General features: G+C 38.1%; 2 protein-coding genes across 3 annotated transcripts in view; one reads left to right on the forward strand and one right to left on the reverse strand.

Moving 5' to 3' along the window:
- Positions 1 to 27,906, reverse strand: part of CDH23 (cadherin related 23) — a 537,909-nt gene that overhangs the window by 68,111 nt on the left and 441,892 nt on the right. The window lies entirely within an intron of this gene.
- On the forward strand, positions 604 to 27,600 carry VSIR (V-set immunoregulatory receptor). 2 transcript variants are annotated; one of them, XM_026713494.2, is made up of 7 exons: positions 604 to 1,405; positions 7,795 to 8,235; positions 9,339 to 9,389; positions 16,272 to 16,379; positions 18,508 to 18,535; positions 20,154 to 20,341; positions 25,850 to 27,600. In XM_026713494.2, exons 1-7 carry the CDS (start codon positions 1,339 to 1,341, stop codon positions 25,885 to 25,887), a joined length of 921 nt encoding a protein of 306 aa, XP_026569279.1. In that variant the 5' UTR covers positions 604 to 1,338; the 3' UTR covers positions 25,888 to 27,600. The 2 variants fall into 2 exon arrangements, with proteins under 2 accessions (XP_026569279.1, XP_087788453.1); XM_087932327.1 differs by lacking the exon at positions 16,272 to 16,379 and having other exon boundaries at positions 1,220 to 1,405.

Genomic DNA, 27,906 nt, shown 5'->3' on the forward strand with positions numbered 1-27,906 from the left:
CAAGCTAGTGGTCTTATGATTTTACAAGTCAGTATCTGCTCATTTGTGACTTTTAAAGTGAATCTTTTGGAAGTAGTAATCTTGATCAATCAACAGAAATACATGGCAACACATGATTTCACAATGCTTTAGGGACTTTTAAAATAAAGCGGCTTTTAGACGATTTAAACTCTGTCCAAATAGAGGCAAATTGGATACAAAACTTTTTATCTAAACTCCTTAGTCCATAAACTCCCAGATAATGGCCAGCAAGAAAATAATCCTGGTTTATTAATATTTCTCAATGTTCATATCCTAACCGAATTTAGAGAGATGAGGAATGAGGGCTAATTTGGCGTAGAGTCAAGACATGAGGCCCTCGCAAGTAAGCAAAGGCAAACCACTCCCGAAAAAAACCTTGCCCACAGGAAACCGCAGGCACTTGTGCAAGCCGTTGCCAGAAGCCAACACTCACTCACTCACTCACACTCACTCACACACACACACAAATAATGAAGTGTTGATGACTTTAATCAGTTACAGAACTTTTAATTCGAGCAGAGGCGCCCAAAATAAAAGCGAAGTTGCTTTTTCTTGTCCAGTTTGGCACTTCCGTTTGGTTTCTTCTTGGCGCTCGTCGCCGGGGCAAGCTATCTCGGATTAACGCCCGCGCCCTTCCCGACCTGCGAGGGCGTTTTCTCACCAGCCGAAGGCTGTTAGACCCCTAAACCGGGGTTTGACTCATTTTCGTCGGAAGGGTCCCGCTTCTCTTTTAAGCGAAACCAGCGTATTCCGAGACTGGTTCGCCTGCATTGCCCCGTCCCCCCTCTCCCAGCCAGGTGCTTTTCCTCAGTTCTGCCAAGAGCGCAGCTGGGCTATTTCTTAACCGTCCCTCTCAAATTCCCGCCAAGCCGCAGGACGCCCGTCCGGCCCTCTCTCTCTCTCACACACATCTCTGAGGTAAAAAGGCGGGCTACTTCGGCAGCTCGGTCCCCAAGCTTAGCCCCGCCCTCCTCAGGTAGAGAGGGCTTGCCCGGAGAGGCTCGTTTTAGGCTTTAGATTCCCCGGGAGTTTCTCGCTTCTGGCGCCGGCCGGCCTCCTGGGGGTGCTCGTCGGTCGTTGTTCCGGCTTGCCCCAAGTTGCGCTCCGGGGCGACCAAATCAGCACGTTTCCGGCACTCGGGGCAACCTCCACCCACCCCCATTGCCCCCACCCCGCCGGCCCCGTCTCCTTCGGGCTGACAACCCCGACCCCGCCGCGTGTCGTCGCGCAGGACCGGAGCGCGCGCGCCCTCTGACTGGAACCCCCCCCACCCGGGTTCTCGCCCCCACCGCCTTTTTTTTTCCTCCCAGGGACGAAATGGAGGCGGCCGCCAAGGGGGGGCTGCTGGTCCAGCTGGCGCTGCTGCTTCTGACTAGCCTCCAAGGTAAGGGCCGGGTCGGGGGTCGCCATCTCCAGAAGGACCTGTCCTCTGCCCCCCACCCCCGTCGCGCCCGTCCCTCCTTTTGCGTTTCCTTCTGCTTGCTCCATCCCCGGGACGGCTCGGAGGCTGAACCCGCCTCCTATTTGGACCTTCTGCACCCCCCAAAAAAGAGCGCCCCTTTTTCAAACGCGGGGGGCAAGCGGGCAGGGTTAACAATTCCCCCCCAATTTCCCTCAAGGCTATAGGCGAAGGCTGCACTCGGGCGTCCCTTCCCGGAGCCGTGTCTTGCGGAGCTCCTTTAAGCCTTGCAAGGGAAACGGGGCGCCCCGGCACCTGTCTCGGTGAGAAGCGGGGCGCGCCTCTGCTCCGCAGCAGCTCCTGGCGTTAGGAAACGCTTGAGAAGAAGCGGGCGCGGATGGTTGGCTAGAAAGCAACTGGTTTTGGGAGGATGGGATGGGGCGATGGGGCGAGTACTGAAGACACGCCGGCTGAAATCACTAAAAAACAAGCTTTTTTTTTTAAAAAAAATATCCCACTTTTAATCTCCCCACAAACAACAACAACCTTGCGAGGTGGGTTGGGCTGAGAGAGAGAGAGAGAGAGAGAGAGAGAGAGAGAGAGTGTCACTGGCCCAGTCACCCAAGCAGGCTTTCATGCCTAAAATGGGATTATAACTCCACAGGCTCCTGGTTGCTAAAATTTAAATTTAAATATTTAAAGCCCTAAATTTAAATATTTAAAGCCCTAAACCAGAGGTCTCCAATCTTGGCAACTTTAAACCTGGAAAACTTCAACTCCCAGAATTCCCTAGCCCGCAGGCTGGGGAATTCTGGGAGTTGAAGTCCGCCAAGCTTAAAATTACCAAGGTTGGAGACCCCTGCCCTAAACCATTAGGCAAACTGGCTCACTTTATCCATTAGTACACCAAGTATCTTCCAAATCAACCCAAGAAAGCAGATCAGCACAGCTGCATTGAGCAATAGGATTGTTTTTTTTTTTTTAAAAAAAATACTGTGTAGTTAACTCCTTTTGCAAAAGTAGCAGATAACAGCAAACTCGCCACAAGACTCAAAGTAACTTCTTAAAACCTCTCCTAAAATAGCAGTTATCTGAAACAACCCAGTGAGCGGAGTTGGATGTTGGTATGAGTATATCTCTGTGGAAGCCATGAGTTAGAAGGTCATTTGGAGACGTTACAGGTATCTGGAATAGAAGAACACGGGTGTTTTCTGAGGCGGTAGCATTTTGTATAAAATAGAATTTAGCATTGGTTAATAAACAATAGTTCCAATCTTAGTTTTATATTCATAAATTTAAATTGATTGCTATGTTCACATACTAGGTGAACAAGACAGTTTTTATATTACAACACTACTTAAGCTTATAGCATGGGTACATTTGCTTAAAATATTTACTGGTATTTAAGAAAAAAATAACAAGATGGATACTAAACTGTGTAAGACAAGCACACTTTAATTTTAAGGGACTGGGATTATTTCCATATGCAGCTACACCTTGACTTACAACAACAATTCAGCCTAAAATTAAAAGTGAACGATACACTCATTAAGCAAATCTGGCTTTCTCCATTGACTTTGCTTGTTGGAAGCCACTTGGGAAGGTTACAACTGATGATCACATAACCCTGATACTGCAACTATCATAAACACATGCAAGGTGCCAATCAAATTTTGACCATGTAATTGCAAGGATGCTACAATGGTCATAAATGTGAAAAACAGTCATAAATCACTTTTTTCAGTGTAGTTGTAACTTCAGTCACTAAACAAATGATTGTAAGTCAAGGACTACCTGTACTGGGCATCATCAAAAAACCATGAAAGCAATGAATGACCACTATCAGTTGCTAGAGACTGAATTCTATCAATGTATACTGTTTTAAAGAAGTACACAGGGAATCAGCGGTGGGATTCAAACATTTGTTACTCCCGGTTCTGTGGGCATGGCTTGGTGGGTGTGGAAGGGGAAGGATACTGCAAAATCCCATTCCCTCCCCACCCCACTAGCCTGTTTTCCAGCTCCATTCTCCTGGGCAGGGCAACAAAAGAAGACCCAGCCGATCAGCTGGGACGCGGGAGGCAGAGAAGAGATGGGGGTGGGGCCAGTCAGAGGTGGGTGTTGCCGGTTCTCCAAACTACTCAAAATTTTCTGCTACCGGTTCCTCAGAACCTGTTAGAAACTGCTGAATACCACCTCTGCAGAGAACTATCCTCCAGACTTCAATTATGTTGCACTATGAAGAACTTCTGGTTCATTTAAGTGCTTCTGGTCTTTTTCAGTTTGTCAGCTTTTAATACTTTAGTTTTATTAAATGAATGTTAGCATTCAGAAGATGCCTTCTCTATGTGCTCGTTGTTTCTGGCTCTATGGGGCGGTGCTCATCGCCGTTACAAAGCTGAAGAGCCAGCGCTGTCCGGAGACGTCTTTGTGGTGGCATGGCCAACTTGACTAAACACCGAAGGCGCACGGAAAAGTGGTCCCTATTTTTCTACTTGCATTTTTACATGCTTTTGAACCGCTAGGTTGGCAGAAGCTGGGACAAGTAATGGGAGCTCACTCCAGTTACGCGGTGCTAGGGATTCAAACTGCCGATTTTTCTGATTGACAAGCTCAGTGTCTTAGCCACTGAGCCCCTTTATTAACAGCTTAAAGATTCTCAAACTGTAGGAAAACTTACAAGATGAAAAGTACCCAAATTCAGAAAATAAAAGCGGGAACTTATGAAAGGTGGAAAAACATATTCACCCTCTTCTCTTGTTTGTATAGATTTTTGTAGTCAAGTGAACTAGAAGATCTTGAATCATGAATATATAATAATTTACCTAATGGGAAATTAAACCAGTTCTTACAATATGAGATTTTGTTATAGAACAATAGGTGAACAATATAGACCAGTAGCCCCCAGTTTTTGCGGCACCAGGGACCGGTTCTATGGAGACAGGTTTTTCTGCAGGCTGGAGGGGAGCGTAGTTTTGTGTGGTGCCTACATCCCGTGTTTGTGTGGACCCGTTGCTGGCATGCTGTGGACCAGTGTTGATCCACCAATTGGGGGTTGAGGACTCGTGATACAGACCACTATTGGAAGAATGTGGGAGTTGTGGAAAAGAACTGGAGAACTGCAATGTCCTTTTGAGAATTAAACTTCCACCTAGGAGGCCAAACAGCTTATCCAGTGATGGAACAAACAAACTGTAGTAATATTTTAAAGTCAATGAGTAGGGCAGTTATCAATAACCACAAAATTAAAGATATGAAGATGGGTTGCAAGAGGATTGAGCAATTTATATTGCCGTATCTTAAATTCCTCAGCAGTCTCCTCTGTTACAAGTTTGAAACATGAGGAATTACTAACACTATCTGCGTGAAGGGTCCCATAAGCTCATGAAAGACTGACAAAGAAGAATACAATAAATCAGTTGTTAAATTTTCCTCATTGCCCCATCTTGCTGTGTGAGCAAGATGTACCTAACTATATGGGATTAGCGCTACCTTGTTTAAAAAGAGTCTCATATTTTTAACAGCATCACTTACCTCACACTGAAAATAAAGGAGAACAGGATGTGCTTCTTTTAATGAAAACATATAGGGTTGTTAACATCAACAGACTTCTCACATTTTATAAAAAGGTGTTTAAGAAGTTGGTGATGAAGGCCATATACTTTTAAAAATGGTTTTAAAAGAATGAATGTAAGTGGGTTTTTTTTTTTTTTTGGCTAAACATAAGGGTGGATATAGTTCCTATTTTGCCCTGATCCAACAGCCACTGCCAGTGTGTAAAGGGAAATGACATAGTTACACAAAGTTTAGAGGAGATAAATACGATATTACTGTAAAGAGGCTGCTAAAGGTAGTCCTCACCTTACATCCATTTCTTTAGTGACCATTCAAAGTTACAAAGTCACTGAAAAAAAATGACAACCCTTGCAAGCATGACGGGCCACATAATCAAAATTTGGTTGCTTGGTAACTGGCCTATGTTTATCATAGTTGCAGGCCCATGTGATGGTTAACTCTGAAGCTGACCTAGGAGAAGCCATCTTGGAGCTTCAGTGTTAGGGATAGGGAGGTATTAGAGATAGCTGGGCATGTGTAGTCAAAATAAAATACTTTTCCAAGACTTTATCCTGGGAACCAAGGAGATTCTTGCATCTGGCCGAGGGAAGGAGGAGTGATGTCACCAGACCAGTGGACACTACCATGATTGGACCATGTGACTGATTGTTTGGGGTTGAGGGTTGAAAAAAACTTTTAATTATGTGAAGCCCAAGGGGGCCTTCAGAGTCGGTTTTCACCATATATGTGCCAATATGATATTTCCAATAAAGCTATTCTTTGAGGAATTCACCTGCCTCAGAGTTCTTGCTTGCAATTGATTTATTACTTTGAAACCTTCTCGGATAGCTTCTGACAAGCAAAGTCAGTGGGAGAAACTAGATTTGCTTAAGAACTGCATGATTCACTTAACAACTGTGGCAAAAGTTTAAAATTTTTGTATTGAACTAATTAGATTGCATTAAAAAGTTTTCATTAGAAAGAGCAGGGCTACTATCCTGTTGTTGACTTCATCTCAATATTTGGTCTGCAAGTGTCACTCATAAATTGAAACTGAGCAGGGTGTTCAAGGAAAGTCTACCATACTTCTGGGTGAAGAGGAATTTTGACTGAAGATACAAAAAAGGAAAGTGTAATTATTGTAGTGGGTTTGATAGTGCCTGAGGAATTGGCAGTTTGATGTAGAGGAGGTAATTTCTTTATAACCCTTCAATACTTCGCATATAGGGGCAACACTGAAGGAGCTGCAGCTATTAAATGTTAATTCTAAAAAGTGTGGAGTCTTGCTATATAGTGCATAGAATTGCACTGACAAGGATATTTGTGTATTGAAAGCTGTTCAAGCTAAATTTTTAAGATTTCTAAACGTTCCCCACTTTGTTGCTAATGTACTGCTAATGTTAAAGTTTAGCTGTATTTCATTTGAGTTCAGTTGCAAATTCTGCTGGTCAAAAAAGTTATAGGTCGAGGTTTATTGGCTTAAATAAATTTTTAGGATGGGGAAAAAATGTCCGACTAATACTCACTGAGTCACTCACTCACTCTCTCTCTCTATATATATACATATACTAGGCTTTGATGAAGCTTGGAGAGAAATCAAGCAATGAATTTTAGATTCCAGTTTACAAAGAAATAGAACCAACAGACCACATTTATGCAATAATGAGTGTTCACACTCTCCCTTTATTATATAGTTGTACCATTGCCTGATTTGATCTCATAGGAGAATTTTCACATTGGCACATCTTCTATTATTGGTACTGTTGAGTAAATTGAAATGTATTCCTTAATCAAGAGCATGTATTTACCTGTTCAGACTCTGCAATTGTACTGTACATTTTTCTGGATTGTCCTAGATATCATCCCTGGAAGGTAATCTCCTTTAGGAGATGCACAATGCATTTTTTAAAGAAGGGATTAGAGGCAAAAGTAGAGGGGTTAATCAGAGAAAATAATATATCTAATTTTGTTTCTATTTAGAAACCACTTCTAGTCTTTATGCTAGAGACAGAATTAATTTTTGACTTTGGGTTTTGCTGACTAGTTTGTCCTTATAGAAATGACTAATATTTACTAACTATGTGAAAGTAAGAAGTTGAGGATGTAATTCTAATTTGTATTTTACTGAGCTGAAAAAAAATGGAAATAAATGCTTTTTGTTTTGATCCTTTAACCTACACTCCTCTTCCCTTTTTCTTTTCCTTTTCCATTTCCCCATTATCTTTATTTTCATTAGTGTTTTATGCTATAATCTGAATAAAAATTACACACACACACACCCAGAATAAAAACAGGATTAGCAAATACTTTTTAACAATATGGCCTAGTGATGAGACAAGCATATGGTATTTAGCCAGGCACTGAGCAGGTGGTTTATATCAAAAGAAAAAAGGAAGAAAACCTGCACAGATATACAAGGAGGCTATTTTGAATTGTACAGTACATATCTAGCATTTCTACAAGTGGAAGTGGTAAATCCTGCCCAGAATATTTTGTTCGAATAACAATACGCTCCTCTTGATCCACATCTTCCTTTTTGTTCATATTTGATTGCATGCACTGAATTGTGTATATAACTACAGCTGATGAGATCAAAAACGCTAAGTAAATGATTTCCCCCATTGATATTGAAAAAGTGACCCCACCTCAAAAAAGCTCATGATCAAGCTAAAATAAAATATTAAAAGAGCACACAGAAAGTAGGTTTTCAATGAAGTTATAATTTCACTGGAAACAGAAGCTAGGGTGAAGTTACATTTATTGGAACAGTATTGCATTATTCGATATACCTCTGACATTCTGTTTTCTTCTCTACACAGTTCATTCTGCAACTTTTGAAATCATAACCCCTTATTCGCTCTATGTGTGTCCTGAAGGTCAAAATCTCACTCTGACTTGTAAAATCAGTGGGGTTCTCGCCAATCGCCATGATTTACTCTCCATCGTTTGGTACTTCAGCAACAAAATTGACCATGGCTGTTCCCAAAGAAAGCATATCCGCAACATCACTTCTAAGGAGCTTCATCGTGAAGCTGAGATGCACCATAGCCAACTTCACGGGAATGTCACGGCTGCGAAATACGCCCATCACGGATTGGAATACTTTTCAAATCATCATGGCACTTTCCATGTCACCATAGCAAATCTTACCCTTCAGGACAAAGGATACTACTGTTGTTATATAATAGAGTCCAAGAAAGAAAAGAAGCTGCACGTGTTGCAGCACGCTTATGGCTTCATGGAACTTCGTATACACAAAGGTAGGACATTAGGCACAAATCTAAGGCAGTTAAAATTAAGTATTCGTGTATTTTCTCACATTCTCCTAGGAATGTCTACAACGTGAGATGAATTGATCTCGATGAAATTCCGAGATGGTCAAAACAGAAAAGAATGCTTAAGATGGAGTCATGCGGAACAAGTTTTCTTTCCTTCCTGTATAAAAACAGGTTTTGTAATGATGAAAATAGATTCCCTTTCTTAAAGTTTTTACAAAGTTGCTGCAAGGAGGTGAGGAACATTTTCCCCTTGATCTGGAACTCCCTGCTACAACTTAATGGGTTATAGGCATTTTCTTGCTTGAAATTATGATCCATATCCCATTTTCTGATGATAATTGATCTCAAAAATATCAGATCAAATAGTCCCTTTAGGTTTTGAGTTATGTATTTATTAATTTATATACCAATGACTTGATCAAGTTACTTTAGTCACCTTTATTCAATGCACAACTTTTAAAAATGAAATGTACATTTCTTTTTGAGTAGTGAAGAATTAGAATGTAGCAAAATAGGGATGCATTTTCCTAGAAATTATGATTATCAAATTTCCCTGATCAGTTAAGAGAAGTTAATTATATCATTATGGTCAGTAACCAAAACTTCAGTACAATGTAAAGAAAAACTGAATTTAAATAATAGAATAGGATGCTTAAAAAATTACACAGAATTCCTTGACTGAATCACGTGTCATTACTTTAAGGCGGATTATTCAATTCCATATACATTGGGAGAAAGTATATTTCTTTTCTAGTTCTGGTTGTATCTCTTCCCCCCAGTCCTTTTTCTTTTTAAGGTGACTGATAATTTCTTTTTGCAATCTTTGCATTTGTAAAGTTAAAATAATAATGTAATGCATGAGATTAAAAGGAACATCTTAATTTACATGGTTTGTAGCACAACCCTCTGATGTACATATCTTTGAAATATGTTCTAGGAAGTGGGGTATGCCCTACCAGCTTTGTCTGGGATAAGAATATTATAATTTAAAAAGTTTTAAAATATTTGTTAATGAGAATTTTATTTATTATTTAATATGCCATCCAAGGAACTAACATTTTACTACTGTTTTTTTTAATTCACAGCAAATGGTTCATCTTCAAACTGTACATTTCATCCTGCTGACAATACAGAAAGTAAGACTGCTTTACCATATACTTATAATTGCATCTTTTCCCTCAAAAAGCTGATTATTTTTTCAAGTATAAATCTCTGAAATTTGACATAAATTTGACATAAAGGTTTTGGAGTTTAATCTTCTATTCTTGTACCTGTCTCCTTATATTTACTCCCAGTTTCACACTGTGTAATCTCCTCCTATTTATTGTCCCCAATTTTGAAGCTGTTCATCTTAAATTATCTTCCTATTTACAATGATTTCTAAGCTTTTCTTCTGAATCTCCACTGATTCTTTCCTATCTCATTCTTCCTTATATCTTTGATAATCTTTAGCATCTACACCGGAATGATCCACATCTAATATAAGCTGATGATATTTAATGTCAACAAAGGATCAAAGATCAATAGAGTGAATTACTTAGGTTGCCTTAAGTGCTGTTAATGTTCTTTCTTAATTAAAACAAAGGTAGTATTTTTTTTCCAAATGTAATCCAAAGACAAAGAGGGAGACAGTAATTTATTGGAGCAATTGAGAGTGTTACAAATTCTCAAAGGGAATTAGGTTTTTTTTCCTAGGAGGGGCTGATTTGCAAATCTGCCATATTTATCAATGGGGATACCTAGGTGGAATAGAACTGAAGTAAGTTAGTTTATTGTTGTCAACACAGATTGTAACACATACCATAAAATACAATAACAGTAGAATAATAAAATTGTAAAATGAAATACTTAAAAAAAGAATATTAAATGAAAAAAGGTTAAAACAATATTTTAAATATTTTCCTCTCTTTGTATATTGATAAATGAGGACAGACCAAAATCTATATATGTGACATAGACAACAATAATTAGATTTTCAAGATAGGAAGAATATCCCTAGTGAGTCTACCTGAAAGCCTTTAAACAAAAGTGTCTGGGGAACCCTTGAAAGAGTTATTTCAGAGAGAATGAAGAGACACTTCAGTAGCAGAAGAAAGTTATTATTGTTAACCCTGTTTAATGTTATTGGTGGTTGGAAGTGGAAAGAAAATTTGGATTGGCCTGAAAACTTAACAGAATTGAAAAAACCTGGTTTGGACCACCACAGGCTCAGTACTTGGGGTGAGATGCAGAGAGTAAAAAAGATAGAGAAAAGTCAGATCTGTTTGCAGAGTGATATGTGAAAAACCCAACGGACATCCAAAACAATCTGAGGAGAGGAAGAAATAACTTGGACCAGGGTTTCTCAATCTTGGCAACTTGAAGACTTCAACTCCCAGAATTCCCCAGCCAGCATAGTGGAAGTCTGCACATCTTCATGTTGCCACGGTTGAGGAACACTGACTTTGACAGTCACCTCCTTAGAATCACCAGAGGGTAACAAGTGTGGGCAGATTTAGCAGATTTAACAAGGTTCTTTTACAATAGTCCATCTTAGTAAAAGTTACTGTAGACTTCTTTGAATTCTGTCCCTTAGTTTGGTCTATACCAGGGGTGTCAAACTCAAGGCCCAGGGGCTGGATCCGGCCCGCAGGGTGCTTAGACCTGGCCTGCGGAGCTGACCTGGAAAGAGCAAAGGACCAGCCCGCAGTGCCTCTGCCAATGAAAACAGATCTCAGGAGGGCCACGGGAGGCTGTCCTGAGCGTTGTTTTCACTGGCAGAGAGTTGCAGGAGGCCATTGTAGCCGAAAACAGAGCTTGGGAGCCTGTTTTTGCTGGCAGAGCACTTGGGCTACCACAGGTGCCCCTAACACGAGTGACATTGAGCTGGCCATGCTTACCCTGGCCATGCCCCCCCAGCCTCCCGAGGTCAAACACAACCCAGATGTGGCCCTCAATGAAAGTTCGACACCCCTGGTCTGTACTGAAATGAAGGGCCACTGTGGTCTATGGTAGTGCTGTTTTCCTATCTAGTTCTGTCTCTCCAGGTAGATAACCCATTTTGAAAATTTTATTTTTTATTAATTACATTTTATTTATTTTTATTTTATTTATTTTATTTGTCAATTGCTTACAAGATAATAGTTTTAAGCATATACATAGTTATGAATACATGAAATGGATACATATAAGAAAAATAAAAAGAAACAATAGGACAGGGACGATAGGCATGTTGGTGCGCTTATGCATATCCCCTATAGGCCTCTTAGGAAAGGAGTGAAGTCAATAGTAGACAGTCTAAGGTTAAAGTTTTTGAGGTTAGGGGAAGAAACCACAGTCAAGTAGAGTATTCCAGACATTGATCACTCTGTTGCTGAAGTCGTATTTTCTGCAGTCAAGTTTGGTGTGATTAACCTTGAGATTGTATCTATTGCGTGCTCTTGTATTGTTATGGTTGAAGCTGAAGTATTCATTGACAGGTAGGACATTGCAACGTATGATTTTATATACTATACTTAGATCGGACCGAAGGCAGCGTGGTTCTAGGTTTTTCTAGGTCTAGAATTTCGAGTCTGGTGGCATAAGGTATTCTGCAATGAGTAGGGGAGTGGAGAACTCTTCTTGTGAAATATTTCTGGACTTTTTCAACTGTGTTAATATCGGATACGTAATGTGGGTTCCAGACTGATGAGCTGTATTCGAGTATTGGTCTAGCAAATGTTTTGTATGCTCTAGTTAGTAGTGTGATATTACCAGAGAAAAAGCTATGTAGATTAGATTAACAACTCTTAATGCCATTTTGGCTATGTAGTTACAGTGGGCTCTAGCACTTAGATCATTTGAGATGAGTACTCCAAGGTCCTTGACAAAGTTTGGATCCTCAACAAGTTCTTGACTATTCAGCCTGTATTTTATTTTCTGATTTTTTTTGCCAATATGTCGGACAGAACATTTATTTGTTGAGATTTAAAGTTGCCATTTGTTTGACCATTCTGATACATTGTCAAGATCTTTTTGAAGGGAAGCAATATTGTCTGTGGTGTTGACTAGCTTTACATCATCAGCGAAGAGAACACAGTTGCTCTTAATATGATCACTGAGGTCACTTATGTAGAGTATGAAGAGAGTTGGTCCTAGAACACTGCCTTGGGGGACACCACTGTTGACAGGTACAGAATTTGATAGGACGCTCCCAATTTTGACCATTTGTTGTCTGTTTGACAGGAATGCTTCTATCCAGTTATGCAGGTGTCCAGAGATACCGTAAGATTTTAGTTTTAGGAGTAGTTTGTCGTGTACCACTGAATCAAAGACTTTACAGAAGTCTATTTAGATTGCGTCTATTGCTTTGCCCTGAGCGAGTTGTGTAGTCCATATGTTTTTTCAGTGTAAGAGTTGCAGATTACAGGATAGTTTTTTCCTGAAACCAAATTGTTTATTACAGAGTAGGTTATTTGTTTCTAAGTGGAGGATAATGGATTGGTTAATAATTGATTCCATGACTTTACAGCATAAAGAGATTGGTCTGTAATTTTCAACTAGGCTGAGGTCTCCCATTTTGAAGATGGGGTGACTGTGGCTTGTGACCATAGTTTTGGCAAGGAACTGGTCCTGAAAGATTTTTCAAAGATTATGCTTAGAGGTTCGGCTATGGCAGTGGGTAGCTTTTTTAAGAAGTGGGCACATATTCCGTCTGGTCCAATAGATAGGGATGGTTTTAGATTGCGTAGTGCTTTTTCAACATTGTCTTCTGTAAAATTGTTATGTATTAGATCATTGTAGTTGTCTGTGGTTCGAATAGGAAGTACTGGGCTTGATCCATTGCTGTTTACAAATACTGAGCCAAAGAATGTGTTAAAGAGGTTGGCTTTAATAGTGTCGTCGTTGCAGTCTTTACCATTAGGTCCTTTCAGGGGTAGGATGGACCTTTCTTAGTGCTTAATAAACATTGTGTTGCCTGGGTATTTAATTTGCTTAACAATTCTGATTATATTCTTAATCTCCATCCCTTTTTTCCAACCACTGGTTAAATAGTTTCCATGTTTGATAGTATTCTATGTCTTCTTTCTGCTTAATTTTCAATGTCAATCTATCCATTTCTGCACCGTCTAGTATCATTTTTAATCATCTCTTCATCTTGTGGTGTTTCTTCATTTTTTCCAATAATGCGAATATAATCCTCGCTGCTGTTACAACATGTAATAATAAATACATACTTTTCTTGTCTAATTTTTCTGATATTATATCTAATAACAGTTCAGGTTTAAAATCTATATGATTCCCTATCATCTTTTCTAGCCACCTGTGTATCTTTGCCCAATGTTTATTTTATTTTAACCCAAGTCCACCACATATGACAAAACGTGCCAGTTTCCCATTTTAGACAAGAAACATAAATATTGTTTGTTAATGTGTTAATAAATCAGTTCCCTACCTATTTCCTTGCTTTAGCAGATGGAGGTAATTTGCTGTTGTGGTTAGATCTTAATATCCATACTGACACTGCAGCTATTCTGGATATTCAGAACTTTGTGGCCACCAATTATGGGGTTGTCCCATCACATTTTCAACTCCTTCATCTCTGATATATCCATTATAGTGTGACCTGCCATTCTGCATGTGAATTTTTCTTGTTGGTCACCTAATGGAGACACTTTCTTGTCACACTAAGGTAATGCTGTATTCAGGTTTGAGGTTATAGTGTCAGCTTTCTTCCGCAAGGGAAATTTTAACTGGATCCAAACGGCTCTGGAAGAAATGATGTAGTTTTGCATTCTATTGAAGCTCTGATCAGCCAGGGAAATATATGTATGATCTGGATGGTTGATACAAGTCCTCCAAAGTGTGTGCTTGGCAATGCCAAAAACACTAGTCAAGGCGGTGAACAAACATCTTTACAATCTTACCCAACCACTTTTCTAGTAGTTGGGAATGCTTCTGACAATGAAGTATGGAATACATACAGATGTGCTTGAAGGGTTTAGTGTGAGGCTGAAGGAAAAGTTACTTCTGTCAAGCACATTTTGATTTTTATATACTGCACAATTTTGTAGGATAAACTTTGAGTCAGTAGGGCCAACAGGATCACTTTCATGTAACCTGTGGTTGTCCATCGCTCAAAGCAGTGGCACTAAAATGGCTTTCTATCTGATGAGGGAAAATTAATTGGACCCAGGCAGCAATTAATTGGATTTTAAGAAAGGATGTGCCCTGTTTTCTTGAAGGAAGCAATAGGGCACCTAGTCCCTAAGAAACCATCTAATCCTCTTCAGCAAGATGCTCAAGTGTGTGCGGCAGACCAGAGTCAGTCCATTTTGAAAGAGATCTGTTTTTGGTAGGGAGGGAACCTTTGTTTGAGTGAGAGACAAACAGAAGTGTCTGATGTTTTTGTAGGTAGTCCTTGACTTATGATCACAACTGAGCCCAAAATTTCTGTTCCTAAGTGAGACACTTGTTAAGTTTAACTTTGTCCTTTCTTGCCATAGTTGTTAAGTTAGTAACACCATTGTTAAGTGACTGTGGCTTCCCCATTGACTTCACTTGTCAAAAATCACAAAAGATGATCACGTGACCTACAACCGCCATAAATATGAGCCAGTTGCCAAGCACCCAAATTTTGATCACGTGACTGTGGGGAATGCTGCAGTGGTCGTAAGTGTGAAAAATGGTCGTAACTCACTTTTTTCAGTGCCTTGTAACTTTGATCAGCCACTAAACAAACAGTTGTAACAATTGGCCTTACGTATGTTTTATGTTATGTTAAAATTACACATTTTAGATTTTAATCAACATTAACTGATTTCTCTTTGATGGTTAATGTGCAACATTGAGAGACATCGTCCATATAGGAAAGTGATGGATGTAAACAATAAATAAAATTTGTCACTTTGTTTCTTTCAAGCCTTCTGGCTTATACTGGCTTTTTTTTTTACTGTGGGCAGAAATTAAACATTGGAGTCTTTAGCATTAAAAACTCCTTCAGGTCACACTTGGTAGGTTTCCCTTCCTTTCCCTACCAGAGGGAGCTGTGAAGTCTATTTCCGTTTTAAATTTACCACAATATAAAATGCTAATCTACAGATAATCTTAAATATGGTTAGTGAAACAAGCATAGGCTGTATTTGAGTAGCTTGTTTGCACTAACTGCACTTAAGTTTGAAATTTAAAAATAACTTTAAAATAATGTCCACCTCCAAGCATGAGAAGCTACATTAAAAGTTGCTGAATTCTACCCCTATATTATAAAAAGTGATAAATAATTGATCTAATAACTGTAGATTAACAATAGCTGGAAATTACTTCAATATCTCCACTTCAAGAATGTATTTCTTAATTACATTTCTATCATATAAACAGTGGTAGTTATTATCTGGGGATATTTAAAATGGTTTCCATTTAAATGAGGCAGTCTGAAATGTGAAAAGATTTATTTTTATTTGAAATATAAACAAATGAAGGGAAATTAAAACGCTCACTTAGCAAATTAGAGGTAACATGATGCATTTTCCAAAACATTTTAAGAACAAATTTTCTGTAGGCTAGAAACTAAGAGACTATGAGTTCTGGTCCTGCCTTAAGCAGCTGGATGAAGCCAGCTGGGTGGCTTTGGGCCTAGTAACTCTACCTCAGTCCTTGGTGTCAGGAATCAAAACTGACTTAAAGACACAAATAAATCGGGTTTTGCAAATCAGTTGGGCCCGGGGTGGTTGCATTCAAGTTCACCCCATTAGCTTTCAATATTGGCTACGCTGATTATATTCTAAAATATCTGGAGTCTCTCATTACTTTTCCCCGTTAGAATGGCTTCTCATTCATTGGATGTATAAATCAAATTTTACAGTGAGGAAATCTGTTTTATTTTACGGGATTCCCTTGAAATTGCAGACACTGCCACCTCAGGTGTAAATTAGAGAAACAGGAGGACTTAGTCAATAACTTTAACTCAGAAAATGAGGCCACAACTTCCAATGAGTAGAAAAATGTGCTTCCTTTCTGATTTCTGTATTGTGGTTTTTTTGTTTTTTTGTTATTTTTTTCAGATACCACAGCAGTGACAATTGCAACAGTGGCTTGCATAATAGGCATTCTGTGTTTGCCTCTCATTCTACTCCTTATTTACAAGCAGAGGCAAATAATTACTAACAGGCGTAAGTATCTGGATTAACCCTGATTTTTTTGCCACTACTTTGATTCTTTATTTCATATATATATAAAGTGATAAAACTGCCTTTCCTTCCATTATTGCGTGCATTATTACATGAATGACATTTTACTTATCCTATTTGTATTGCTGCCTATCTCACATGGAAATCAAAGAGGGAAGTATTAGGATCTCTAGTGGGAGGTTATGTGTTCCTCCAGTGAGAAATGATTTTGGGGTGGGTTCCTTATTTCTCCCCCCACCAACTGTTTACTGTAAATAGAAGGAGAAGGCTAGAGGCTGGCTCAGGAATTCTGGGAGTTGAAGTCCACAGGTTGCCATTTTGCCCATCCCTGTTCTGTAGTTACTCATTCACGCAAATAGGAAATTTCCATTACTGGGAAGACTTTTTTATGTTGAAGCTCATTATTCTAAATCTGGATTTAGCTTGATTTCATTTTTATATGCACCATTGAATGTCTGCGTACAGTATCTTACGTTAAAGTAGCACAGGTAAGATGCTGACAAAATAAATTGAAGTTAAATATTTGTGAAAAATTTCTAGTCTCAAAATACACTGCAAAAGAACTATTTTGTGTGTGTGTTTACAGAAAACAAATTAAATATGAAACCACAGCATCCTGCCTAGAAAAATCTGTTTAGAAATCCATTAGTAAGGTGATAGTTACATTATTAAAACCAGTGGCACATGGAGTAAAATTAATAAGATTTTGAAAGGTGAAAGAAATCTGATGTTTGTTGTACTACTAAAAATAACCACTTAGCTTCTTCTGATCAAATTTTGCTTCATATTGCTGTAAAACTATGATATATCATTTTAGTAATGTATCGAAATGTGATGAAACAACCAGTATACCATCAACTAGATTAATCTTTCCTATCTTGAAGTCCTCCAAATCTGTTGCATAACTCAGATTTCAGAATTTCAACTCAGACTATCTACACCTTCAGTGAACAATTCATTTGTTGGCTGTTAGTGAAGGGAGTTGTAATCCAGCATGCCCAAAAGATAGCAGGTTAGGAAAGGTTCCTGTAAATATTGTTATATTTTCGATTGACTGAGAATAAACATAAACTGTCAGGATTCCGGCACTTTTTAAATCATGAGTCTCGAGCCAAACTTCCATAATTTAAAAAGGATTTATTGAGAGTTAACGTGCCGGCACTGCCTGGGTGTAGCCGACTCAGAGACACTTCATTCATTGTTACCCCTGACCCTGGTTTTCCCCCACCCGCTGGGTGTATCATAATTCATATTCTCCAATGGGACACATCCATAGCCAAGAGTCATCAGTCATGCTTTCCAGTTAGAATTTTGCGTAGCAGAAACTTCGGTCACCTAGTTACTATCTTTAAAAACATTTATAGAATGCAGCTTCGGTTTGCAAGCTGCTGCATTGCTCCCCCCTCCCTTTTTGTTGGCAACTCTAAAAGACCATAAAAAAATATCTTATGAGTTGACAATAAGAGTAATAGAGCCAAAAGGGACACCTACTAAGTTACCAGATTCATGCTGCTGGATTTTTATTTTATTGTTCCACGTGGATCTTTTTGACAGGGAATATCTACAGACGTGTATAATTGTGAAAGCTTCTGCACTTAAAACTAGAGGAATAGTTTTTGGATACGACTTGGAATAGTACCATCTGTTCTTTGCAAATGAGAGGTTAGGTAATGCCGATCACTGTGTTGCAATGATTTGGCCATGCTTTAGTTTTATTCCAAAGATGCCTTTTACGGGAATATCAATGGGTGAAATAAAGGATTCAGCTCCTGAACCATTTGGGTCAAGGATCTGTATGCCATATGAATGAGTACTTTTTTACTTGTCTAATTCAAATCACCAAGCCAACAAGTGTTGGACCAAAGACAATGGGATTAGTTGCTTAGGAAAAGCAAAGCAAACAGTCTCTGCTGAGGAAATAGAAAATGGTTCCATTCTCTTGAATGCATGATGGTACCCCTAGTTATTGAACAAATCCAGAAGGATTGTGTTTAATTCAAGGGACTGAATGATCCTTATATTTTTTTTGTGCTCAAAATATTGGGATTGGGTGGTACTGAAGCAGGACTACCTATCCTTCCTGTAACAAAATTGCATTTGCTTTTTGTAGGTGCTCACGAACTCGTAAGGATGGATAGGTAAGCAAATACCTTAAACCGTATCATGTATTTGTTATTGCAAAACCACATTGTGGGTGAGACAATAAATTAAGCCTTATCAAACAAAAATAACCAAACCGGTTTCAAAAGTCTCCTACTTATAAAAGTCTGAAGGATGCATGTCTGGCAGCTCTGCTTGAAAGAGGAATTCAACAAGAAGATGTCACTGATAAAAACATCTTGGCTGTGTGAAACATTCTAGCATACAATCCTTAGGTTTCCCGGAGAGTTTTCATCCAAGTATTAATGAGACCTAGTTTTCAAGCCCAGATAACGTCACCCAGATATTGACATTTCCTGAGATACTTCTTGAGAAACTCTGGGACTAGGTTGTTTTGGATGTGAAAAGTCAAGAGAGTGTCTTGAACTGAGCTTGAAATTAGCTGGAAATCAGTTTTCTTAAAATTGGCATTATTTGATCTATGATTGCTTAGCAGTGGGAAGCTATGGGGCAGAAATCTCTTCTCATAGCTTCAGGAAGACTGGCGAATTGTCAAGCAAGCTCCGTACTGTGCATTTGTAGGAGAACTCTCTCTCTTTCCTTCCTTCTTTCAAGGAGAGCTGTCCAACCCATTAATTTTTTTTTTCATCTGTTACACGGAGAAAAATCAAGATGATTGTAATGACTTGAAAGAGAGGGGATAGAAAAAGGCTACAAGTCAGCATTAGGATATCATGGCTATCTAATTTCCTGCTGAGATAATAACTTTATCCCAGCAGTTGGGGAAAACCCCAATTTGAATAAGGCAACATTCTCAGTGCGGACATAATGCAAAGCAGGCCTGTTAACTGCAGCAGAAAACAAAAAAAGCTCTGATTTACTTTTGGGCTTAGGCCTTCCCTTATTTAGTCAGAAGCTTGTCCAGTGTCCATCATCAGCTTTTTCTAGGCATGGTCTGACGTTATTAAAGCCCTTACTTGACCATTCTCTTTTTCAAGCCAGAAAATATTTTTTTTAAAAAAAAAGACTATTGAGGGAGTCAAGTGTATAAAAAGTAAAGATTTCCCCTGTCCAGTCATGTCCGACTCTAAAGTGGTATTTATCTCCATTTCTTAGCTGAGAGAGCCAATCCAAAGATACTTCCATGGTCATGTGGCCAGCATGACTATATGCTGAAGCGCATGGAACGCTATTACCTTAACACTGAACTGCTACCTATTTATCTATTCGCATTTGCATGCTTTCACACTGCTGGGTGGGTAGGAGCTGGGCCAAGTAATGGGAGCTCACTCCATTGCGTGGTGCTTGGGTCTCGAACCTGGGCTGTCTACTTTCCAGCTGACAAGCTCAGTGTCTTAACTGCTGAGCCACCATGCCCCATGGCAATGTATAAGCAGAGGGTTATTTTTTTAGGGCATACATTTAGCTTAAAATATTAAAAATAATAATAGATTTCTAATTGGTTTCTGTCTCGCCCATGTTCTGATCCCACAACACATCTCATTGTAAACCCCCATCAGTAGCACTGAATCAAAAATAAATTTTCATATTTATATTAATAGTTTTCTGACATTGTGCTTTGAAGTGGAATGATGGGAATATAAAAGGATGGGCTTTGACCCTGATGAGATTATCCGACTCGGCTTTCTTTTGCAGCAACGCCCATGGCATTGAGAATCCCGTCTTTGATGCTGTCCCTGACATAGAGCCAGAATCCAGGATTAGGCCTCAGCTATCATTTATGGCGAGCCGTCAGGCTTCCGAGTCAGACCGACACCTTCTCTCCGAGCCAAATACCCCTCTCTCGCCTCCAGTCCCGGGAGAATGTTTCTTCCCATCACTTGGTAAGTAGTTCATTGCAGGGTGAGTGCATGCGAATGGCTAGCAGCAAACCTCTCTCTATCTACGCGGGTCTCTAACTTTCTTATTAGGTTCGTTCATTCATTCATTCATTCAGTCAGTCAGTCAGTCAACTGCTCACTTCACGCAAGATGACTCTGGGTGGCTTACAATCGGGTGGGATTCAGCTGGTTTCGACTGGTTTGGGAGAACCGGTAGTTCTGGCAATTAGTTGGCCCGCCCCACCCACCCACCTGTTCCCTAGTCTGTCCTTTATTTCTGTGATTTGCAGCCCAGCTGATTTGCGCGGCACAGCAGATTGCCGTGCCTCAGCTGTTTCATTCACCGGGCTAGAGCTGAAAATGGGCAGTTTTCAAACACTGCCTGCACGCTCACCAAACCAGTTGTTACACTGGTTGAATCCCACCCCTGCTTACAATGTTACAATGTATAAACTATTAAAAAACATTTATATAGTAAGAATCTTCTTCCTAGTGTTATTCCCACACTAGGGTTAATGAATACTGAATAAAATACTGTAAAAATACAAATTATACAAATACAAAAGATGGGAAGGGAGCAGTGGTGGTATTTGACCGGTTCTGCCCGGTTCTGGAGAGCCGGTTGCGGCGATGAGCAGCAGAGACCGAACCGATTCTCTCCACTGCTCTGTGTTTGGCCCACCCACCTGGCCGGGCTCCCATACTCACTTTTATGGCCAGAATTCGAAGCGCAGCTGCTTTGCACGGCGCAGAGTAGCGCCGCGTGGCAGCTGCTGCAGCAATCGGCATTGTGCAGGCTTGAAGGAGGCGGGTTAGAACGCCTCTGCGCCTGCGCGAATGCCTCTGCACCAAGCGTACATTAGAATACTGATTGTTAGTATTTTGGTCTATTTTAAAGATTAGCAATAATTTGTTTAAACGTACAGAGGTTGTTGCATTGTTATATCTTCTAAAACTGTCATTTTTATTACTTGTTTGAAGTATTTTTCTTTTTTGTGACTTTTGTTTTGGTCACTCCCTTTCTCTTTTTCTTTTAACTTGCAGTTTAATGTTCAACTTTGAAATTTAATAAAGATAGTTGAAATTTAAAAAAAAATACAGTCATGCATCATGAATATGTAGAAAAGTGTCCTAAATCTTAAATGTTTTGTGCCCCCAAATGGAGAAAAAGCAAGTATATGAAAAATAAATTTTCAACTCTAAGGATATTTGCTGTGAGCAAAAACCTTCAGTTCAGATAGACTGCAAAGTGGAACCAAATTATTTCCACTGGTATTGGGCAAAAGGAAGCATTCATATGTTACTAGACCTTGAGATGTTTCTTAATTTTTCTCTGTAGGATAGCTGGCAGGCTACTTTTATTTTTATTTTTTTAAAAATAGATTTTATTGAATTTACAATTTAAAAACACATCGACAATACATTTACAAAATAGAAAGAAAACGGCTAGGGGGAAAGAAGGAAAACACCCGGCCTAACACACCGGATAAAGGCCGGTTGGGGGGAAGATAAAGGATATAGAAGGAGAGAAGGGAAGGGAAGGGGAGGGAGAATAGGGTAGAAAATACAATTAAAAACAAATGATATATTTTTGTGACAGTCTGTAAGGGTCATTTCTCTTCATCATATCCAATCTATTCCTCTTTTCCATTATGTTTAAGTTACTTTTTATCATTTACATAATTTGTCTCTGTGTAAGCCAATTATACCACGAGTCCCAGTTGTCGTAAAATGTTGAGGACTCTTTGTTTTTTAACGCTATCGTTAGTTTATCCATTTCAACACACTCACAAATTTTCTGAATAACCATTTGCTCTGAAGGTGTATGAGGTGATTTCCAACATTGAGCAAACGCTAATCTAGCCGCAGTTAGAATATGGATTATTACATATTTTGTCTTTTTGGATAAATATCTATCAGAGATCCCTAACAGGAAGAACTCTGGTTTATAGTCTATTTGTTCTTTAGCTATCTCCTCCAACCATTTTCTGATTTTTTGCCAAAATTTTTGGGTAGTTTTACAAGACCACCATGTGTGGAAAAATGTTCCTTCAGTGCTTTTGCATTTCCAACACCTTGAGCTCATGTTAGGGTTCATCTTCGCCAACCTCGAAGGGGGTAAGTGCCATCTATATAACATTTTATACATATTTTCTTTGTACGCCACCGATTTCATAATCTTGATGTTTCTATTCCAGATCTTTTCCCATTCTGTTAATGTAATGCTTCTTCCAATATTCCTACTCCACGTTATCATGTTCCCTTTCACTATCTCTTGCTCTAATTCTACCTCCAATAAATATTTATAAAATTTGGAAATATTCTTTTTATTTGATCCTAATAAGATTTTATCTAAATATTGTAATTTGCTATAGATTCCAAACTCTTTGATATCTTGTTTGTATCTGCTATGGATTTGTATATATAACCACTGGTCGATTTTAAATCCCTGTTCCTGTAAATCCTGTCGAGTTCTTAATTTTCCTAGAGGGTCTAATAAATCTTGATATTTAGTCGTTTTTGTTATATCCAAATTGTTGGGATGAACCATTGCCTCCATTGTTGAAAGCCAAATCGGAATTTTTAAATAATGTTTTTTGCATATTTTTTTCCAATTAGTTAATAATGAATCTCTAATAAGGTGTCTATGAAAATACGACTGTTTAGTTTTCCCCACTTCCCATAGAAATGCATGCCACCCTCTCTGAAGATCGTGCCCTTCTAAGGCTAAAGTTCTTTTGTTGAGTAAATTGACCCAGTCTTTTAACCATAATAAGTTGGCTGCCCAATAATATAATTCCCAATTTGGGAGCGCTAGCCCCCCTCTACTTTTTGCATCTTGTAAAGCCTTAATATTGATTCTAGCTTTTTTCCCTTGCCAAATAAATTTAAGTGTTACCTTATTTATATCTTCAAAAAAATTTTTTGGTAATTTAATTGGGATTGTCTGGAATAAGTAAAGGAATTTTGGTAAGATGTTCATTTTGATCGTGGCAATCCTGCCCAGTAGAGAAAGCTGCAGCTTATTCCAGGATTCTAGGTCTTTCTTAATTTGCTGTAATAGTTTATCATAATTATTCTCTTTGAGCGATTTACTATGTGGTGTTAACCATATGCCTAAATATTTGACCTTTTTTGTTGCCTGTGTCCCTATGGTTTTTTCTAATTCTTTCCTCTGATTCTCTGTTAGATTTTTAGTCATTAATTTTGTCTTATTTCTATTGATCTTTAATCCTGCTACTGAACCAAATTGTTCTAGTTCTTTTATGTCCTTTTTCCATGGGTTCCTCTAGGAAGAAAACCATATCGTCTGCAAATGCCTGTAGTTTATATTCCTCTGCTTTGACCCTAACTCCTTGGATTTCAGAGTGTTGTCTTATCCGCATTAACAATGATTCTAAAGCAAGTATAAATAGGAGGGGTGAGAGGGGGCAACCCTGTCTAACGCCCTTTTCAATGTTTAATGGGCCTGTTTGTTCACCATTAATTAGTATGTTGGCCTGTTGGGTGTTGTAAATTGTTGTGATAATGTTCTCGAATTTAGTGCCTAGACTCATGTTATAGATTTTTTGTATTAAAAAGTGCCAATGTAGATTATCAAATGCTTTCTCCGCATCTAAAAACATGAGTGCAAATTGTTTCTCTGGATGAACTTCATAATATTCTAAGACGTCAATAACGGTTCTTAGATTATTTTTGATTTGGCGGGACGGAAGGAAACCATTTTGATCTTCATGAATGTATAAATTTAAAACTTGTTTTACTCTATTCGCTATAATTGAGGTAAATAATTTATAATCAGCGTTTAAAAGTGAAATTGGTCTATAATTGTTGATATATCTGGCATCTACATCCTCCTTCGGAATTAACGAAATCAACGCCCCCCTCCATGAGTCTGGCATTTTGGCTGCCAAAAGTACTTCGTTAAACACTTCCAGCATCAGTGGCCCTACTAACTCTATTGTAGCTTTGTACAATTCTACTGGAATCCCATCTGGACCAGGGGATTTATTATTACTTTGATTCTCCATTGCAGATTTCAACTCAGACCATGTAATATCCTTATTTAATAATTCTTTCTCTCCTTCCCCTATTATTTTATCATTCGTATTCTCCAGATAAGTTCTTATTTTGTCTTCATTGATTTCTTCTTTTTTATATAATCTTTGAAAATAGTTTAATATAATATCTTTTTTCTTCTCAATATCATGTTGTGGTATGCCTTTCTCATCTATTAGTTGGTGTATCAGTCTCTTTTCTTTTTCTTTTTTAAGTTTATAAGATAGCCATCTTCCTGGTTTATTAGCGTGTTCAAAATAATTTTGTTTGGACCTTCTCAAACTAACTTCTATTTTATCTTGTTCAATTAAATTCAGCTTATGTTTGGCTAATATTAACTGGTTTTGTATTCCTTGGATCTTAGTGGTTTTTTGTAATTGTATTTCTAAGTCTTTGATTTGTTGTTGTAATACGTTTTGTTGGGCATAAGTTCTCTTGTTTCTCATAGCATTATAGGAAATTGTTGTACCTCTTATAATTGCTTTCATAGTATCCCAAATATTCTGTTTTGAAGTTGTTTCATTATTATTATCTTTTAGGAAATAGTTTAGCTCCTCTTTCAGCTTATTAATATACTCTTCTTCGTTTACTATTTGGGTATTTAGTGTCCATCTTTTTTTTATTCCTCTCCTGTCTCTCCAAATTAGCTGTATTGGGTTGTGGTCAACCCATTCATATGGTAGGATTTTAATTTCTTTTATTTCATTAGCCAAATCCAAATCCATCCAAGCCATATCTATTCTAGTCCAAATCTTATGTGGATTGGAATAGTATGTAAATTGTTTCTCTTCAAGGTTCCGTTCCCTCCATAAATCTTTTAAATTTAACTCTTTCATCATTTCCTTACATGCCGCAGAAAGTTCCCTTTTCCCCTTCTTGTTTTTTCCCATATTACTATGGTCTTTTTGGTAGTCTGGCAGGCTACTTTTAATTCCAGAGCATTAAACAATAATGACTCTTGTGGCACTTTCTATATCAACAATATTATTAGCTCCCATGCAACCAATACAGAATTGAGAGATAAATGCCATCCATTTTGCTATATATCAACAATCATAGAACCATAGGATTGGAAGGGACCTTGTCCAATCCTCTGCCCAAGTCCTTAGAGAATCTCAGACAATGGTTGTCCAGTCTTTTCTTGAATTTAGAATGTATTTGAGGTCATTTCATTGACGCTTATTATATGATAAATCGCTTGGTTTTGAAGCCATCAGAAGATAGTATTCCTTTTGCTTCTGGGGACACCAGACAAAAGAATTTTGTAGACTGACTGCTTTCTGAGGCATTTAATGGGAAGTGACCTGCTCCTATTTATTAGTGCCATTTCCCCCTTTACTTTTAATTGTTGGGTGGGAAGAAATGGGCTAAGAAATCTTCACATTTAAATAACCAATACCACAACAAAGTATAGGTTGAATGTATTAATTTCACATTGTTAATATTTTTCAGATCCTGTTCCTGATTCGCCAAATTTAACAAAGGAATAGTCAAATAAAGGAAGAGGTTTATATTCTGAATTTTTACCAGCAATATGAACAAGGCTTATTATTTGCTGCTTTAAAGGAGAAAGACAGAGACAGAGGGAAACAAATGTGAGAAGTTTTTAGGAGACTGTTTTAAAGTCTTGGAGGTGCTTTTTGACTGTCCTAATATTTCAATATATTGCTGTTCTCTGATTTCTGAAACAATTCAACATGGAGAATATGGAAGACAAGGAAATATTATTGTACTCTCCTGGAATTCTGCAAACTTTTTGTTTTCACTGAAGTTACTGAAATGTGTTTCTAACGTGTTGTATGGATTAATCAGGTCAAGATCATATTACATTTTTTTTAACTATAAAGGATTGTGAATAGCACCACCAAAAGCCTCGCGCTGCATTCAAAATGCCTTGGTTCCCTAGAAACAGAAAATAATTTACATGTACAATATTTTTTTTTACTTTGCATATATATCCTTTAAAAGATTGTATGTTTGCACGTTTTAACATAGTGATAAGAGGCTTTGCTTGTATCCTGTCCTCAAAAAATCAGACCCCAGATGAACTATCTCCATATTTCACTCTGGTTCTAATTCAGTCTTTTCTTTGCTCTCTTTTTATTTGGTAATGATTTAAGGAAATCTAGATGAAGGTTCTCAATTGCATAACTTACAAGTAAATATTATGGTATTAGTAAGAATATGTTGAAAATCATGAAGGATAATCATGTTAGAACATTAAAAAAATGGATTTCAATTTAGCTCTGTTGAACAACAGTTTGCTTTTACAAGCTGTTTCAAAAGCATTTTATAGAGGGTTTAAAGAACATTATAGATTTGGTACATTTTGTTTAAATGATAACTCTGTCATTTTGGTATAATTTATCTTGTGCTTTGTAAATGTTTATGGCTACGTAGCCAGAGGAAATTCTTTAAGTGAAGGATCTTTCCAGATGTGCATTATAGAAATAATTCATGTTGATATCTTTAAGTTAAGCTGTCTGGAAAAAACAATGTCCTTAATAGGGTAGAAAGTACAAGTAATTTTTATTATAGATACAAATTGGCCACAGCAATCAGTATTTAGAGTTGTTTAATCCTAGTTTCCAAACGAGAGTAGACGTTTGGTCTAGCTTCAGTCTAAATCAACGTTTTTCAACATCAGCAGCTTTAAAACTTGTGGATTTTAATTCCCAGAATTGTCCAGCCACCAAGTTGCGGATATTGAGAAACCCATCTCTAAATACAAGAAATTCCTAAAAAGAATGAGTGATATTTTCAGTGTGTCAGGGATTTCATAAACATAATAGTCAAGATCAGTCAAGTTAATTTTATTCTGATATCTAAGAAGTGCCTTATTTTTGTCTGGCAATAACGTTACAACAAAGATAAATTACATAGTTAACTATTTGTAGCAGTTTCAAAAACAGCTACTTGACATTGCCTAATGGCCAATTCTTCCCCTTTTTTTCTTGGTGAGGTATGATTCATTTTTCTCTTCTGTTTTTGACAGAATTGTTGCAATGTCTTCTGTTGCTATATGTACTCTGATAAGCTACAATTTACTAAAACTCATCCTTATTGAAAGTAGGAAACATTCCTGAATTGTATATTACCAAGTAAAGAATGAGATGTTCGGGCTGTTCACCATTAAAGATACGTTTAAATAGAAATTTTTGCTTAAGAACAAAAATTAAAGAAAAAAAAAGTAGGTAACCTAATTAATTACATGAAGAAACTGTACTTTTTTTTGTTCTGCTTACTTCTTCCTCCTTGGTGACTACTTACAAGCGAAGTCTTCTGACTTGCCCTCAGAACAAGTTGAATGTTTATTTTCTGTTGATCATAAGTTGATACAATAAATGGCTATTATTTTGGGGGGGTGACAAAAAGAACCAGATCCATTTTTCTTTTGTGACAGAAAGAGCAATATCTAGTTTAAAAAAAAAGTCAAGCTAAACCCACGTCACAGTCTTTGATGCTCTCAGCCAGAGCGGATCAAATTAATAAAAGTCTGCCTTATGCTG

The sequence above is a fragment of the Pseudonaja textilis genome, chromosome 4 (genome assembly GCF_049901715.1).
Source record: "Pseudonaja textilis isolate UNSWEBS1 chromosome 4, rPseTex1.2, whole genome shotgun sequence".
NCBI classification, from domain to species: domain Eukaryota; kingdom Metazoa; phylum Chordata; class Lepidosauria; order Squamata; family Elapidae; genus Pseudonaja; species Pseudonaja textilis.

What these genes read in the sequence shown, in the direction of transcription:
- VSIR (XM_026713494.2), top strand. Translation starts at nt 1,339, where the DNA reads ATGGAGGCGGCCGCCAAGGGGGGGCTGCTGGTCCAGCTGGCGCTGCTG. An exon ending in GAACTCGTAAGGATGGATAG is followed by an intron (nt 18,536 to 20,153) that starts GTAAGCAAATAC and finishes TTTCTTTTGCAG; the next exon opens with CAACGCCCATGGCATTGAGA. An exon ending in ATGTTTCTTCCCATCACTTG is followed by an intron (nt 20,342 to 25,849) that starts GTAAGTAGTTCA and finishes AATATTTTTCAG; the next exon opens with ATCCTGTTCCTGATTCGCCA.